Genomic DNA, 17440 nt, shown 5'->3' on the forward strand with positions numbered 1-17440 from the left:
TGAATTTTTTAAAGATAATAACGAAAAAGAAAATGAATGAGATTTTTTATTATTCAGAAGAAATTGATAATTTATTAGAGGATTATAGAAAATTATTAAATGATCTGAAAAATGAATCATGTGAAGAAAAAACGAACAAATACTATAATGATATAAATTTTATTAGTGAAAGAATAAAAACAGCAAAAGATGCTTATTTTATTGAAGTACGAAATTTACCAGAAAAAGATCAAAATAATCATATATTAAAAATAAAAGGTAAAATGTCTATTTTAGAAAATTTAAATTTGGAATTTGATTTTATAAAAAGTAAATTAATATATGAAAAGAATGAAGAAAAAAAAAGGAAAATAGTAAAAGAAAAATATTTAACACCAAAAGAAATAGAGGTAAGAGGAGACATAATTCAAGATCATACAAAAGAATCTATTTATCGAATGAAAAAAATGGTAGACGAATCAGAACAAATGACCAAAGAAGCAGCAAATAAATTAAATATACAGAACGAAAAACTACAAGAAGTAACTGACAACATTGATGATGTTGAAAAGAATATAACTAATGCAAAACAAACTTTAAGAGAAATAGCTAAAGAAGCGATAACAGACAGATTTGTTCGTCTTTTAGCTCTTTTAATTTTTATTGTTTTAATTATTTTAATAGCTTTAATTGCTATTCCAAAAAAAAAAAAATAAAATAATAATTTTTTTATTGTTCTTATTTTTTTTTAACGTAAAAATATGTCAAAGATAATTTGCTTATATTTATTGATCTGCTTATTTTAGTTTTTATTTTCCCTTTTTTTTTTAAATAATGTTCTTGTTATATTATATATAATTTTATTTTAATATATATATATATATTTTTTTATTATTTACTCTCTTTTTTTTAGTATAGTATATTATGTTTTTTTTTTTTTTTTTTATATAAAAATATAGTAGCTACTTTATAACAAGTATTTGTACACTTTATTTGATTTGTTGACATATATCTTAAATTATTTTTATTTTATTTTTAAAATATTAATGTTTTATAAGAAAAAAAAAGAAATCATAAAATAATTTAATTATATGATTTTTCCTAAATTTTTAATAACAAAATAAATATATTAAACATTTTTGTAGAAATAAGTTAAGATATTCTTATTTTCATTTTTAATTATATAGGGAAAAAAGAAGGAAATAAAAAAAAAAATTCTTTTTATTTTATATTTATTTCATTTTATTTTATTAAATTGTACTTCATTATTTTATTTTATTTTATTTTATTTTTTTTTTTTATTTTTGTTTAATTACAAAATTTTTACTTTTAATTTTTTTATTTTTTTCTAGTAAAGATATATATTTAGTTTTACTTGTATTTAAAAAAAAAACTCTTTTTCGATATCTGTTAGTTTTTTATTAGACAATTTTTTTATAGTTATAAAGCAATTTGATTATTTTATATTTTTAATTTAATGAACTTTATTTTATTATTTTTTTTTTAACATTACTGCCTATTTATCTTTCTTTAATATTTTTAATGTATTCTTTTTTGTTTAAATACTTTAAATAATGATATTTAAAATCTTTTAATAAAATGTAAATTAAGAACACATAAAAAGAAGAAAGATATTAGGTAAAATTAGTTCTTAAATTTAATATTTGTTTTATATTTCTGTTTTATATTTAAAAGTGTAATTGCGTTCATTGAAAGAAAAAAAAAAAATTAAGACCAAAGAATTAAAGATGTGTAGAAGAATGAATATAAAATTTAAGATAAAATACTTTTAATAATAATTTTTTAATTTCATGTTTTTTAGTCAAAAAATATTTTTGAATATATTATAATCATAAAATTAAAATTATTTTCCTAGATAATTTAATGAAATTAGTAATTTTTTTTTTAAATACATAAGAAAATGCAAAAAAAAAAAAAAAAATAAAATAAAAAAAATTAAGATTTGAATATAATTAAATCTAATAAAAAAAGAAATACAAGGAAATTAAATTAGGGGGAAAAAAAATGGAAAATTTAAGTGTGTAATAGTAATCTGAATTTCTTTATATATATATATATATATATGTATCTTTTTATATTCTTATATTCTTATATCCTTTTTTCAATACAATTCTTCATTTATAAATTGTTTATTAAATTATTATATAAATGTGATACGAAAGAAGTACATCTCTAAATAGAATAAATTATTTTTTTTTTTTTTTTTTAATATTTTAACAATTTTATAGTAATTAGAGCTTTAATATATTAAAAAAAAAAAAAAAAAGTTAATGCAAAAAATGAAAATAAGAAGGATGAAAAATAAAATTAAAAAATTGCTATTTTTAAATGAATTGGATAAAAATACATAAAAATTGTCCATTCTCATTAAATTAATCATTAAAAAAAAAAAAAATAAATAAAATAAAGAAAATAAAATAAAAAAAGAAAAAAAGAAAAAAAATATGGAAAATGGAAAATGAATTTCTTAACGAAAATAATAATATAAAATATTTTTCTAATGATAAAAATGATACTTGTATAAAAAAAGATGAACAAAATAAAGATCATACTTTGAATATTGATAAACTGAATAAGAATTCTTCAAGCAGCAGCTCTAATTTTTATATAGATAATTGTAAATATAAAATAATGGAATATTTAAAAAATACAACTAATAGAAAAAGTGAAAATGCTTTTAAAATAACATTGAAAAGCTTTAAGGATTATGATAAAATTGATTCTTACAAGAAAAATTTTAATAATGTAAAAAACAATGAAATAAAAATCTATGAAATGGATAATGATGATTATTTAAAAAAAAATGTAAAAAATAATGATCATATTAATAGCGATAGTAATGATGATAGAAGTAATATTAATAATATTATTAAAAGTATTAATGATCATAGCACTAGTAGCAGTTATGATAGTCTTACATTTTTGAGAAGAAATTTCGAAAGTTATAGAAGTAGTATATTGTTCTTGAATAACAAAAAGAAATCTTTAAAATGTACCGAACTAAATAATAATGATACATTAGAATTGCATAAGGATATAAAAAAAAAAAAAAAAAAAAAAAAAATTGCTGTTAACTTTGATAGTAAAAACAAAAAGAGTAATATGCATGCATACACAGACGTAGAGAAATTAAAAATAAATATAAATAATGTAAATGTAAATTCATATAATTCAAATAATAAAGAGAGAATTAAAAATACAAAGAGTGATTTAGACAATGCGGAAAAAAAAAATGAAAATTTAGATAATTGCAACAAAAAAAAGACCAGCAATAATATAAATGTATATTCTGTATCTACAAGTAATTTTAACGATGACTACTTAAACAAAATAAATTTAATTAATTTAAATAAGACTAGTAATGAAAACAGTTCAAACGGGAGTAATAAATCTAGTTTAAATAATCATTTTAAAAAAAGAAAATTATATGAGGATAACAGCGAAAAGCCAAATAACAATTCTTCTGAAAACATTAATAATAACAAAGATTTAATGAAATCTCCAGAAACCTCCAGACAACACCCTTCTATTACCTCATCCTCTGTTTTTTCTTCTTTTTTTCGTTTTCCATCAAGTTACTTAAGTAATCAGAAAAGAAGAAAAAAAGAAAATAAATATGCACCAGATATAGTAGAAGGTAAAAATTTAAGTAAGTATGAAGATTTCAAGAATATCAAATTTTCTAATTCAAGAAAATCTGATCTTGAAAAGCAATTCAAAGATCTTACTAATTGTAAAAAATACGATTCTAACGATAGTAATAATGCTATCAATTATACTAATAGTAATAATGTTAATGGAGATAATTCTAGTTGCACGCATAAAAATAGTTGTAAGAATTTGAAAAATAATAATTTCTATGATATATTTTCAAGTAATCCCAATAATAAAGGTACAGTAAAAATGATTAATACAAATAATAGAAATGTTTTTTTTGTAAATTCATTCAATGAAAATTATTATTATGAAAATATAAACTTAAAAGATAGTAATTTATTAAAAAATGATAAAATACACAATAATTTAAAATATTCTGAAAGATATTATGAAAACTATATACTTTTTAAGAGTTTTATTTTTTCACTTAATAACCCTTATACTTTTTCTTCTATATCAAGAGAACATGAAATTAATGAAGTGAATTCACTTAAATATAAAATTTTAAAAAATGAAAAATATTCATTATTAAATAATGTATCTACTTATAAGAAGTTTGATGAAAAGTATTTTTTAGAAGATTTTATTACAAATGATTTTCAGTGGATAGAATTAGATGGTGTTAATTGTTCTTATGCATATGATTTTGCATTTTTTGATAAAACAGATAAGTATATGATATCAATTGATGCGCTTGACGATGATAATAAAAATATTAAAAAAAAATGTATGTATGAAAGTTTGAATGAAAATTGGAATATTTTAGACAATGCAAAAGAAAGAAAAAAAAAAAAAAATATAAAAGATGATATATTTTTTCATAACGGTTATATAAAAACAAAAGGTGATAATGAAAATTACATTTATAATAATGAAAAAAACAAAACTATTCAGAAGTCAAATTTAGAAAAAAATACAAGTGATATGTCAAATAAAAATAATTGTGATTTAGATGAAATTATTAAAGAGAAAGATATTAGTAATAAAGAGTGTGATTTACATGAAAACGAAAAAAACTTTTTAATTTTATATGCAAAAATTTTAAATATAAGCTTTATTTATTCAGCAAATATTCTAAAACAGTTTAATCATCCATCAATAAATTTATTTAACACAAATAAAACACATAGTCTAAAAAAAAAAGAAATAAATATTAATTATAATGAAAACAATTATAATTGCCAAAATGATTATTATAATAAAGAAATAAGCAATGAATATACGAAAAAAAGTAGGATTTCTTTAAAGCAAGGTAAAAAAAAAAAAAATTTTGAAGAATTAAATAAATTAGATAAAAAAAAAAAATATAAATCTGAAAAGACACATAAAACTAAGTATCTAATTAATGAAATGGACATTCAAAAAAAGAAAAATAAATTTATAAGTAATAAAATAAAAAGGCATTTAAATTGTTTAAATGTAAGAGTAATAATAAAAGAGTGGTATATTGACTATGGTATTTATCCAAATTGTGTTCCTTACATTTATGTTGTTTCTCAGAATAATAATAGGTATAGATTAGATAAGCCGTTAGATAAATATTATGATATTTTTACAAATGTTAGACTAAAATTTGAGATAACCACAAGAATACTTAAAACATTGCAAGTTTACCCACATATATCTTATGATAAATTGATTGGCTATTTAACATTATATGAATCAATAAAAAAGAAAATTAAGATGAAAGAAAATGAAGAAAAAATTAAAAATCAATATATAAATAACATAGAAAATGGAAATCAAATAAAATATGAAAATGTAATTAAAAACAGAAATTCAAATAAAAATACAATTAAAAATGAGGATTCAAAACACCTTTTCAAAATAACAAATACATCTAGTGATGAGCAAGGTAATAAAAGATATAAAGATGATATTAATAAAATAAAAAAAAAAAAAAAAGAAAACATAATGAAAAATTTTAATTTATCTGAAAAAAATGGAACAGGTATATATATAATGCCAGATGGAACAAAAAGTAAAAAATGTATATGGGGGGCAGCATATTCGGTTTATAAATGCGATGAACATGTTATTATTAATTTATATAATTTTTTAAAAAAGGAAATTAAATTATTAGAAGAATGTTTTAACATTAATCATTTATTAAATACTTCTTTTATGAAAACTTTAAAAGAAAAATTTTATTCAGAACAGAAAAGTATGAAGGAAAAATCAATAGATAATATACATAATAAGGATGATGAGTATTATAAAATTTCGAAAAATATACAAAATGATACAGGTGAAGAAAATATGCAAAATAATAAATATCCACATAATAATCTTATAAAAAACGACAAAAAAATAATAATAAAGAAAATGCACTCAGGAAATAATGAAGATACTTTAAAAAAAAATTTGAATATAAACAAAATGATTAAAAAGAAGAAAAAGAATAATAATAATAATAACAGTGAATATAACAATAATGAATTAAAAGTAAAAGGAAAAAAGGAAATTATGAAAAGAACATTTAAAGAAGTAGAGATAAAAGAAGAAAATATGAAACTAAGCGGAGAAAAATGCACTCAAGATATAAAAGAAAATCATAAAAATTATAATATAGAAAATGAAAATTTTAATTTAATAGAAAATATAAAAATACAAGATGAATTATATACTAATATAAATGACAAAAATGTATATCCCTATTTTCTACCTTTACATTTAATTATCCCTTTAAAACATGAAATGCTATTAAACATATGGACTTTTTTTTATACGTTTAAAGAAATTTTAGATATAAATATTACAATGAATAACTTAGAAAAAATATTTCTATTTAAAAGAAATATATTTAATAAAAAAATAATTTATCAATCAATTAATAAAAGTTATCTACTGAAAGAATATATTAAAAAAAATAAAATACTAATTTCCTTAGATGAGATGAATTCTGAAGGGAAAAACATAAACGACTCTATTTGTGATATAAAATACAAAGATAATATATTAAAAAGTTTATTAATGTTGTTACACTATTCATTATTAATAGATAATATTATAAAAAATAATTTTAGAAGAAAAAAGAAAAAGCAAAAATATTTAATAAAAAAAAAAAACAATTACGTTTATCAAATATATGATGAATTTGAAAATCCTTTAATTAATAACTTCTCCAACTTCTCTATTAAAAAAGGTTATAATATTGATAGGAGAAATACAGGCATGTGCTTAAAAAAAATGAGAGATCAGGAAAATATAATTAATGATATAACTTATTCTGAACAAAATTCACAAAAAAATGTTCATTTAAATAATTTAAAACAAACAGGCATACAATTGTGTGCAAAAAATCCAACAGAAAATAAAGACATGGAATTAAATATAAAACAAGAAGGATGTAAAAGTGATACAAAAGAACTGAATAAAGAAGATATAAGCAATGTAGAAAAAAAAATAAAAAATGATGAACAAAAAAAACAAAATTTTTTTTCAAATGATTCCCATTCAGATAACATAATAAATTTTTCTGATGCTTTGTCATATTGCTCATATTTGGAATCATCTTCAGATGATATTAAAAAAAAGGAATATTCTAAAGTAAATAATGAAATAAAAGAAGAAAAAGAGATAAATAATTATGATAAAAATAATGATATTAACCTTTGTAAAATTCATAAAGATTGTCTTTATAAAAATAATTTTTCTAAAGAAAAATGTAAAAACTATTACAAGGAGATCAACTATGACAGGACAATTAATTCATGTAATATAATAAAAAAAAATGATTATTTAAAAAGTAATAATAAAACCAAAGAGAATGATAAAATTTGTTCAGATATAGAAGAAACAAAAGATGGAAACAATTGTAAAGGAGATATGAATAAAGAAATAAAATCAAATCATATTTACATTACCGAAAAATTAATAGCTATAAATGAAGATATGATAAATCAAATTGAAAATGAAAAAAACGAAATGGAAGAATTAAAGGAAAATGAAAAAAACGAAACGGAAGAATTAAAGGAAAATGAAATAAAAGAAAAGAAAATAAAAAAACAGGAAGAAAAAATAGATATAGATCAAAATGATCTTGAAAATACATCAGATGAAATAAATTTCTATGATTTAACGGAATATGAACAAACTATTAATAATAATTCTTATATCAATGTTTTATCTGATATTTTTTTGCAAAGAAAAAAAAAAAAAATGATTTTTGAAGAATATCATGATATAAGAATATTAGATAATATTACTTGGACAATACTATTAAAAAAATACATCTTCATTATTTTGTATACCATGAAGCATTCTTTTTATTTTGATAATAAAAATGTAAATGAAAAGAATAACATTATAATAAATAGTAATTTTAATTGTGTTATACCTTCAAAGAATAAGGATTTAAATACTTTAAACACAAATTTATCAATCTCTAAAAGCGAAACTATTAATAAAAACGTAAAAAAGGATAATATAAATATATCGAAATGTTATGATAAAGGTAATAATATAAAAAATAACCAGAACAACTTCACTTCAAATAACGAAAAAAATTTAGAAAATATAAATTTAAAAAAATATAAGTTGAGTTGGTTCCTTAATTTTAGTAAATTTCATTTTTCTAAAAGTGAAATAATGGAAATGATTAATATATTTAAATTTTTATGTAAAGAAAATAATACGTACGAAATGCTAAAAGAAACTGAAAAAATGAAAATTATTATGTTTTTTATAAATATAATAACTAGTAGTAATATTTCAAGAGAATTTATAAATGAAAAAATTGAATATTTGAATAACATAAAAAATTACATTGTCAATAAGCAAAATATAGAAGATACTGCTCAAAAAAATATAAAGAAAAATTCAAATGATACTAAAATTGATTGCTTATTCACGAAAACTATACCAAATAAGGAATTTTCTATGAAAAGTGATTGCATTTATTTTGAAGAAAAAGAAAAAAAAGTTACCTGTGAAAAGGAAAATATAAGAGATGAAAATGCAAAAAATACTCAAGGTAAGAATAAAGGAAAAGAAATTATTAGAGAGAAAAAAAATTATTTTAACAAAATTAAAGAAAATTTTAACGTAAGAATAGACTTACTAGGGGAAGACAGATATTTTAATAAATACTATTATTTTGGTAGCAGTTTTGGTTATATAGATAGAATATATGTGCAATACATGAATCATATTAAAACAAATGATGAAGAACATTTTGAAGAAAGTGCTAAAAATAAATTAGATCATAATGATAATAACAAATGCAAGCAAATAAAAACAATTTTTAATTCAATTGAAGAATATATTAATTTTATAAACGAATCAAAATATAATTTAAAAATGGGATACATAGAAGGTATCGATAATATAAATATGTTTATAGAACGTTTTTCACCATTTACAATTAGAGAAATAGAATTAAAAAAGAAATTTCTTGAAATAAAAGAAGTAATTATAAGTAGTCAATTAAAAAATGATGGAAATTATATTAAAAAAGATATAAAAGATAAAGGTAACAATATAATACTAGCAGAAGAAGAAAATAAAGAACAAGGAAATAAAAAAGAGTCAAGCGCTACCTTTTTTAATGAAAGAAAAGAAGATTTGATTTATGAAAATAAGTATATTCATACAAAAATAGAACATAAAGAGCAGTATAAAGATAATGAAAATAGAAATAGTTTATTAATAAAAAATAAAATTCGTAGTAATTTAAATAAATATATTCATGAGAATTTAAGTAACTGCAAAAAAAAGGATGACGTTACTTTAATAAACGGCACTGATAAAGGACATACGTATAAAAACGATAATAGTAATTTAAGAATTGATAAAGATACTGATCAAAATGATGAAAAAATAATGTATTTCACTGAAGCTGAGAAATTATTTGAGCAATTTTTTTTTATTAGTGAAAAGGTACTTAATTTTAAGGAAGACATAAAAAATATTTTAAGTGAATATTTTGAATCAGAAATTGACAAAAAAATATATGATTTTATTTTTTTTTGTATTGATAATTTTATTAATAATGAATTAACATATGATATTAAAAAAACAATTTTTATTAAATATCTTGATTTTATTTATATAATTGAAAAATCTTTTTCGGCTTATTCTTCTTATTTTCTTCAGAAGAAATGGAATATCTATTTTCGTAAGAAGTGGATTAATGACTTGAATTTTATAAAAAAAGAAATAATTAATAATACGGTAATTTTTAATAAATTAGATATATTACCTCTTTTAAATATTTATTTTAATTTTTTTCGCATATACGGCATTAAGGAAAATATTATAAGAAAATTGAAAAAATACAATATAGAGGAAAATTTATTTAAGAAAATAAATTATGATTGTGCTGCAAAAAATGAATTATGTATCATTGAAAAATTTTTCGAAAGAGATAATAAAAATGAGAAAAACCCAAGCAACTCAAATGACGATAAAGCCTCTAATTTATGCTTAAAAGAAAGAGTCAATGAATTAAGAAATAAAATATACACTTATTTGCCTTTTGAAAAAAATGAAAAGTATTTTTATTTTAAAGAAGGGCATTTAGAGCACATGAATAAATTTAATGATCACAATTTTTTTAATAAAAAAGACGATTTGAATTCCCTAGGTAATGTTGAACAAATTGAAGTCCTAGATATAAAAATTTTTTTAATATCTAATAATAAAGAAGCAGCAAAAGAAAAAAAATATATATCAAAAAAGAAAAACGAAAAAAAAGATAAAAAAAATGAAAATTTAAATGAAAATGACAATAATATCAAAAATTTCAATGATAATAACAATGATAACGAAAATGAAAATGAAGAAAGAGAAAATATAATAAAAAATAAAAAAAAAGATGAAAAAATTAATAATTGTAGTGACACAGACAACATACAATGCAATTTACAGAAAAATAAAACAGAGAGCAAAAAAAAAAGTAAAATGTGTAAAAAGTTAAATAAAAAAATGAGGAACGACAACAATTATTGCAAATTACATAATGATTTATTTCAGATAAAAAAGGAAGTTGAAAAGCAACATTTATGTTTAAATGATAAAAAGAATAAATTCTATTTTAATTCTCTAACTAATTTTACAACATTTTTAGATAACCAAATAAACGATAGTCTGTTCAATCAAAATGATTTGTTGATTTATAAAAATGAAAATTTGTTAGTAAGCAATAACATCTTATATGGAAATAATTTAAGTGAACAGACTATAAATAATAATCTAAATGAAACATATAATTTTTTATGTCAATTACATTGTTCAATTATACCTCGTAACTATGAAATAGCAGATAGCTTACATAAAAAATTGAATTTATCCAAAAAAAATTTATCAAATGATATTGTTAGAAACCCTAATTTTTTTTTATTTAATATATTTTACGACGAAAATATGAAAACTATTTTATATATTATATCTGCAAAAAAGTATGCATTTTTCTTCTTTTTTACTTCTTTATAACGATTATTTTTTTTTTCTTTTTTGTTTTAATATGTGTTAAATATTTTATTTTAATATTACATGTTACGTTTTCATAAATACATATATATATATATATCTTTTTTTATTATTAGGGTATTAAACTCTTTAAATAATAAGTGGAAAATAGGATTAAAGTGTAAAGTACAAAAGCCATTATGCTCATTTGATTACTCTCAATACTTCGCAACTATTAAAGGAGTAAAAAAAAAAAAATTAAATAAAATAAAAAATAAAAAATTCAATTTATTGTGTATTATAGATAATATTAAAAATTTATTTGATTTATTATTTTGTTTTATTCATTATATGTATATTTTTTGTTATTTTCAAAACATTTCAGATAAGTTTTAATCCTATGAATTTGTGGAAAAGTATTACTGTAAAAAAAGACACAAAAAAAAATAAAAAAAACTCAATTACTCAAAAAGTAAACTTTTGGGAATTAATTAAAAAAAATGATATATAACTTTATAAATAAATACATATGATATTTATTCTTTAATTTTTATTATTAAGCTTAATATCCATATACATAAATGCTTATTAATAATTATTTTTTTCTCATTTCCTTTTTTTTCTTTTTTTATTTTGTTGAAATTATGTGATTATTTTTTACTTTAATGAAAACACATAAAACTATAAGATCAAAATATATAAATAAAATATCATCTACTTTGATATTTTTACAAAAATTTATCTATAATTTTTCTGTATTAAAAAGATAAAATTAGATACAAACATCAGGAGAAAGTCAACTTTTATACAGATAATACTATGTATTCATTTATAAAGATATATTTTTATGTATTATAATAATTATCTTCAGAACAAAAAAAAAAAAAAAAAATAATAAAATAATAAAATTATATTTATATGAATACACTATCATTTTACTATAAATACAGAAAAAGAAAAAAAAAAGAATATATATTTGATATAGTGTTGAACTAAAAAAAAAAAAAAAGTTGCCTTAATGTTATTTAATAAAAAAAATATCATTGTAATTTCAAAAATTGTTTATATCTTCTTTTTTCTAATTAAATAAAATAAAATAAAATTTTCTTTTTCTTATAAACATTAATGTTATTATTATTTTTTTTTTTTTTTATTCTACTTATTTAATTTTTTTAAAATATATGATGAAAAATTTTGAGAATATGGGTAACAATGTAATTTTTTAATTCAGATGAAAGTTTAAATAAAATTATAATATTTTTAAAGAAAAAATAAATTAAAAAAAAAAAAAAAGAATGAATTCTTATTTTATTTAACATATATGCAAATTTGAAGTGAATTTGATAAAGCTTTTATTTTAAATTTTTGTAAGATGTTTTGTTCAGAAGTATGTATAATACTTTCAGATATTTGAAGTTATCATATAAATATATTTTATTATTATTATTTTTTCAAAATTTTGTTTTTTCTCATGATTATTCTACACAATCAAGTAAGGAAAATGATTTTTTTGTTGAAGCATATGAATTGCTTGATAGAGGAGAATACGAAAAATCCTTCTCAATTTTAAAAGATTGTGTTCACTATGATTTAAGGTAAATATATAAAAAAAAAAAATATATATAAGTAAATAATTAAAATAGTAAAGAAAAATGTACATAGTTTTAAAACAAAAAACAAATATAAAAATTGTTAATAGAAAATAAAAATTTAGCATAAGAAACATATAAATATTTTTTTATAACAAAAAAAAAAAAAAAAAGTACGATTTTCCTAATAAATGTAGGATTTTATTTTATATATATTAATGATAAAAAAAATATTTTTTTTTGCATAGATGTTTAACACTTATAGGAAATTTCTATTATTTAGGACTAAAGCCTGTAGAGAGAGATGTGTGTAACGCTCTTTATATATGGAAGGTGTGTTCTGATTATGGTAGTTCAGATGCTCAATTCTATTTAGGTGTGATGTATTCAAATTATTTTTCTTTACCTAATTTATATTCTTATTATGCAGAGGAACAGAAAATAGAAGATAATATTATTTTATTTAGAATATATCTGTTTTTAAAAGTAAAACATTTAGAAAAGGGCATAGCAGATTGCATATGGGGGAGAAAAGAAAAATATAAAGATGAAGATAAAGATAAAAAATTTCGAAGTGTTCCTGTAATAAGATTTACTGAAAATAATGAGTTAGTATTAAAAATAAAAAATATAAGATATAATATAGATGAGTTAGAACTTTATTTTAATAATTTAAATAATTTCCCAGATAAATATGATAAAGAAAAAGATGGAAATATAAATTATAATTACACAAGAAATCATAATTTAAGCTTATTATACTTTTATAGTAGTAACTTAGCTAATCATCCAGGAAGCATTTTAGCACTTGGAATAAAACATATGAATGGATATGGAGTAGAAAAAGATTGTGAAGCTGCTTCCAGGTATTATTTAAAATTAACAAATGATATATTTAATTCTGATGAGAAAACAGAATTTGAAATAATTGATCTAATACGATTAAACATACCATATTATGATAAATATAGCATGAATAATAAAAAAATAAAAAGTATTGAACTATTACTAGAATCATCTTTGCATAATAATCATAAAGTATTAACTATGATAGCTAGAAGGTATTTAATTGGAATAGATGGTGTAAAAAAAGATTATAAAAAAGCACATAATTATTTAATAAAGGCAGCAAAATATAAAAACTCAGAAGCTATATCTTTATTAGGATATATATATTTATTAGGGTTAGGAGTTAAAATTGATTACGATAAAGCAATTGAATATTTTATTGAAGGTAACAAATTGAATGATTCTTTAAGTTATAATGGATTGGGTTATATGCATTTTTTTGGTTTAGGTAATTTTAAAAAAAATACAAATTTAGCTTTTTATTACTTTGAATTAGCAGCAAAGGGAAATTTATCGTCAGCTCAATTTAATTTAGCTTGTATGTATTTAAGTGGAGTTGGCACATCTCAGTCTTTTCAAAGTGCATTTTACTGGTTTTATAAATCTTTAAATAATGGAAATTTGTTAGCTGCATACGTTATTGGGTTTATGCATTATAATGGAATCATAACATCAAGAAATTGTAAATTAGCTTTATCTTTATTATCTAAGGTAGCAGAAAATAATCCTTTTATTATAAGTACAACTAATAAAATTATAAGATACACAGAAAAAGGAAGAAATAAAGAAGCATTATTTTTAATGGCATTATTAGCAGAAACTGGATGTTTGCAATCACAGATCAATTTATCATATAAAATTATAAATTCGGAATTCTCCCTATTCTTACCTTCAGATCCTAATTCGAAAAAAATTTATGCTAGTAGGTATTTAGCCATGGCATCTGAACGTAATGATTTTAAATCATTATACATACTAGGTGATTATGCTTATAAAGGATATGGTATATATGTTCATTTATTACCCAAGAATAATTTACCTATTAATCCATTATATGATTTAAATGATAATAAGTATTTATACAAAAAGAACAAAAGAAAGAAGGTAACTGATAATAATAAGAAGAACAACAGCACTTTAAACAATAAAAATATACTAACAAACTCTAACGAAATAATATCTACTGATTTTATTGATGAACAAGGTATTGTTTTTAATAATAAATGGAGATTTAATTATTCATTCAAGTTTTTTTTTAATAAAATAGATTATGAGTTAGCTTATCATCATTATAAAAGTATTATATCATTTTATCCTAATAATATATATGTTATTCAAATTATTTCAAAAGCTTGTTATAACTTAGGATATATGCATTATTATGGAATTGGAGTACCAAAAAATATCGAAAAATCTTTGGCTTATTTTAATTCATCTATTAAAGTTTACCCATCATATAAAGTTCCATCAGTGTTATTTGTTTTGTATATAAAATTTAATAAATATATACATAACTTAAAAAAAAAAATTAGAAATTTTTTTAACTTTTTATAAATTTTTTATTCAGTTGATTTTTTTTTTTTTTTTTCCCTTTTACAAAATTTTCCATATTTTTATAAGAATACATATTATAACAAAAGTTTGCATCTTATTTTTCATTTGTTAAAGGAAAAAAAAAATAGTATTAGTGATTGGAAGAATATAATAAACAAAAGAACGGTAAAAAAGAGTTATTTTTATGTGTAATGAATTTTTAATATATACATATAAATTGAAATTAATACTTCATTCTTAAAGCTTATCTTTTCATTATTTATATTTAGAAGTATATAGTATAAATAAAAAAAAAGAATTATAATTTTTATTATAATATTCTAATAAATAATTTTTTTTTTCCCCCCCCTCCCCCATAGATTTATTGTAATTTTATTTATTCTTTATTATATTCTATATTATTTTAATTTACCTCATTGTATTTTTTATTTTATTTCTTATTTTCTTTATATAAAAATTATATTTTTTTAAATTTAAAAGACAAAATTTTTTTTTTCTTCTGATATATCAATTTGTCATATAATTTTTTATTAATATGGTTAAACCTTCTCATTAAATTTATAATATTTAAAATTATATGTATTATTTTCCTTCAAAACTAATATAAAATAAAAAAAAAGTTCAAAATTAATTAAAAAAAATAAATCTCATTTCAAAAATGATTTCAAAAGTTTTTGCAAATAATAAATGAGCTTATATTAAAAAAAGATTTAACATAAATAGTTTAAAGATCTCATAAACAGTATAACTTTAAAAAAAAAAGAATATATTAATAAGATAGTGAAATAATATCTAAGCTAATTTTAAGTTTAAAAAAAAAAGTTTATATATCATTATTATCAAAATATAAACAGTTATACTAGTAATTTTAGTTGAATCATTGGTCTCTTCTGTTAATATTTTGCCTTACTAAACGAATTTCTTTATTATTATATATAATACTGAGCAACTAAATTTTATTTTAAAAAAATTTAATGGTAGTAGTTATTTTTTGTATTAAAAATTTTTTAAACTTTTGTTTTATTAAATAATTTTCAAAAAGTTAATTTATGGAAAATTGTAAGATTTTAATGAAAAAAAAAAAAAATAATATTTTTAATTTCTTTATAATTTAATGTTTTATTTTTATAAGACAGTTCTGTTAATAACCCTTATATTACTAATTTTATATTTCTTTTTTGTTTTTTATTTTATTACTTTAAATAACTAAAAGTGAGTAGATTAATGAAATGCTATTAATATATTATTTAAAAAAATTAGAATATATATTATTTTTTAATATTTATCATAAAGAATCAAGATTTTAATTTTTTTATAATTTTCTAACAGTAGCATTAAAAAGAAAAAATATATTTTTTTTTTTTTTTTTGTGATTAATTTTTAAGCAGTTTTTATTTTTATAAGAAATTAGTAATAGGTATATATATATATATGCTACACTTTATGAATACTACACTCGACTACTAATAAATTATGAATAAAATAAAATTAGTTTAAATATATGAGTTTTTAATTTGAATTTGAATATTTATTTTTCTCTATTTTGATTAATCTTTTGTTAATCTCTATTTCTATTAATGTTTATCCATTATTTTAGTTAATTTTTACATAATTTTTTTTTTCACCTGTTCTTGGAAAAATTTTCGAAAATCATTTTATTAGAAATTATTTATTTAAATTCACATAAATTTAACTCGAAAACTCTGAAAAATAGAAAAATGACAATCACATGAATATATATTATTGTGGTTTAAAAAAAAAAAAAAAATAATAAATATTAAGTTATTTTTTTAATTTTTATTATATTTACAAATGAAAACATTTTTTGACGAAAATAGCATATTTATTTTAGAACTAGAAATGTAAAAATAAGGAATACATAAATTTTAATTTCTTTTTTTTTTTTTAATATTTATTATCTTTAAATATAATTAAATAGAAAAATCTTTAAAAAAAATAAGCTTTAAGTTTTATAAAACTATGAGATGATTATAGTAGTATTCATAATAATTTAGAAATTTATATGCATTTAACTGTTAAATTTAGTTCAATTATTTTTTTTACTTAATCATTATTTATTTTTTTTTTTTATGTGTAGAATAGTTGTAGATAATATTAAATAAATATTGTCTTGAGAATGTATTAGAATTTTTTTGAAGGTACTATCTACAATTCCTATTATATATAATTATTTATTTGTATATTTATATAATTTATATACATATATATATTTATTTTATTTATATAATTTATTTATATAGTCTCTTTATATATTTATTAATTTATTTATTTTTAACTATGAATATTATTATAATTAACATTTTCATATGAATTAGATACTAGATATGATAAACTAAATCTTTTTTTTTTTATTATATGCA

At 18.3% G+C, this 17440-nt stretch overlaps 3 protein-coding genes across 3 annotated transcripts; all 3 read left to right on the top strand.

Annotated features, from left to right (window-relative positions):
• Positions 1–32: 32 nt before the first annotated feature.
• Positions 33–695, top strand: PRELSG_1232400 (SNARE protein, putative; the record flags this gene model as incomplete). Its single annotated transcript, XM_028678119.1, has 1 exon — positions 33–695. The coding sequence occupies one exon, from the start codon at positions 33–35 to the stop codon at positions 693–695; it is 663 nt and encodes a 220-aa protein (XP_028534440.1).
• Positions 696–2451: 1756 nt separating this feature from the next.
• Positions 2452–11578, top strand: PRELSG_1232500 (conserved Plasmodium protein, unknown function; the record flags this gene model as incomplete). Its single annotated transcript, XM_028678120.1, has 3 exons — positions 2452–11057; positions 11205–11310; positions 11453–11578. The coding sequence occupies 3 exons, from the start codon at positions 2452–2454 to the stop codon at positions 11576–11578; spliced, it is 8838 nt and encodes a 2945-aa protein (XP_028534441.1).
• An 878-nt stretch (positions 11579–12456) lies between these two features.
• Positions 12457–15059, top strand: HRD3 (ubiquitin-protein ligase, putative; the record flags this gene model as incomplete). Its single annotated transcript, XM_028678121.1, has 2 exons — positions 12457–12662; positions 12905–15059. 2 exons carry the CDS (start codon positions 12457–12459, stop codon positions 15057–15059), a joined length of 2361 nt encoding a protein of 786 aa, XP_028534442.1.
• Between the last annotated feature and the right edge of the window lie 2381 nt (positions 15060–17440).

Source organism: Plasmodium relictum, assembly GCF_900005765.1.
Source record: "Plasmodium relictum strain SGS1 genome assembly, chromosome: 12".
NCBI lineage: Eukaryota > Apicomplexa > Aconoidasida > Haemosporida > Plasmodiidae > Plasmodium > Plasmodium relictum.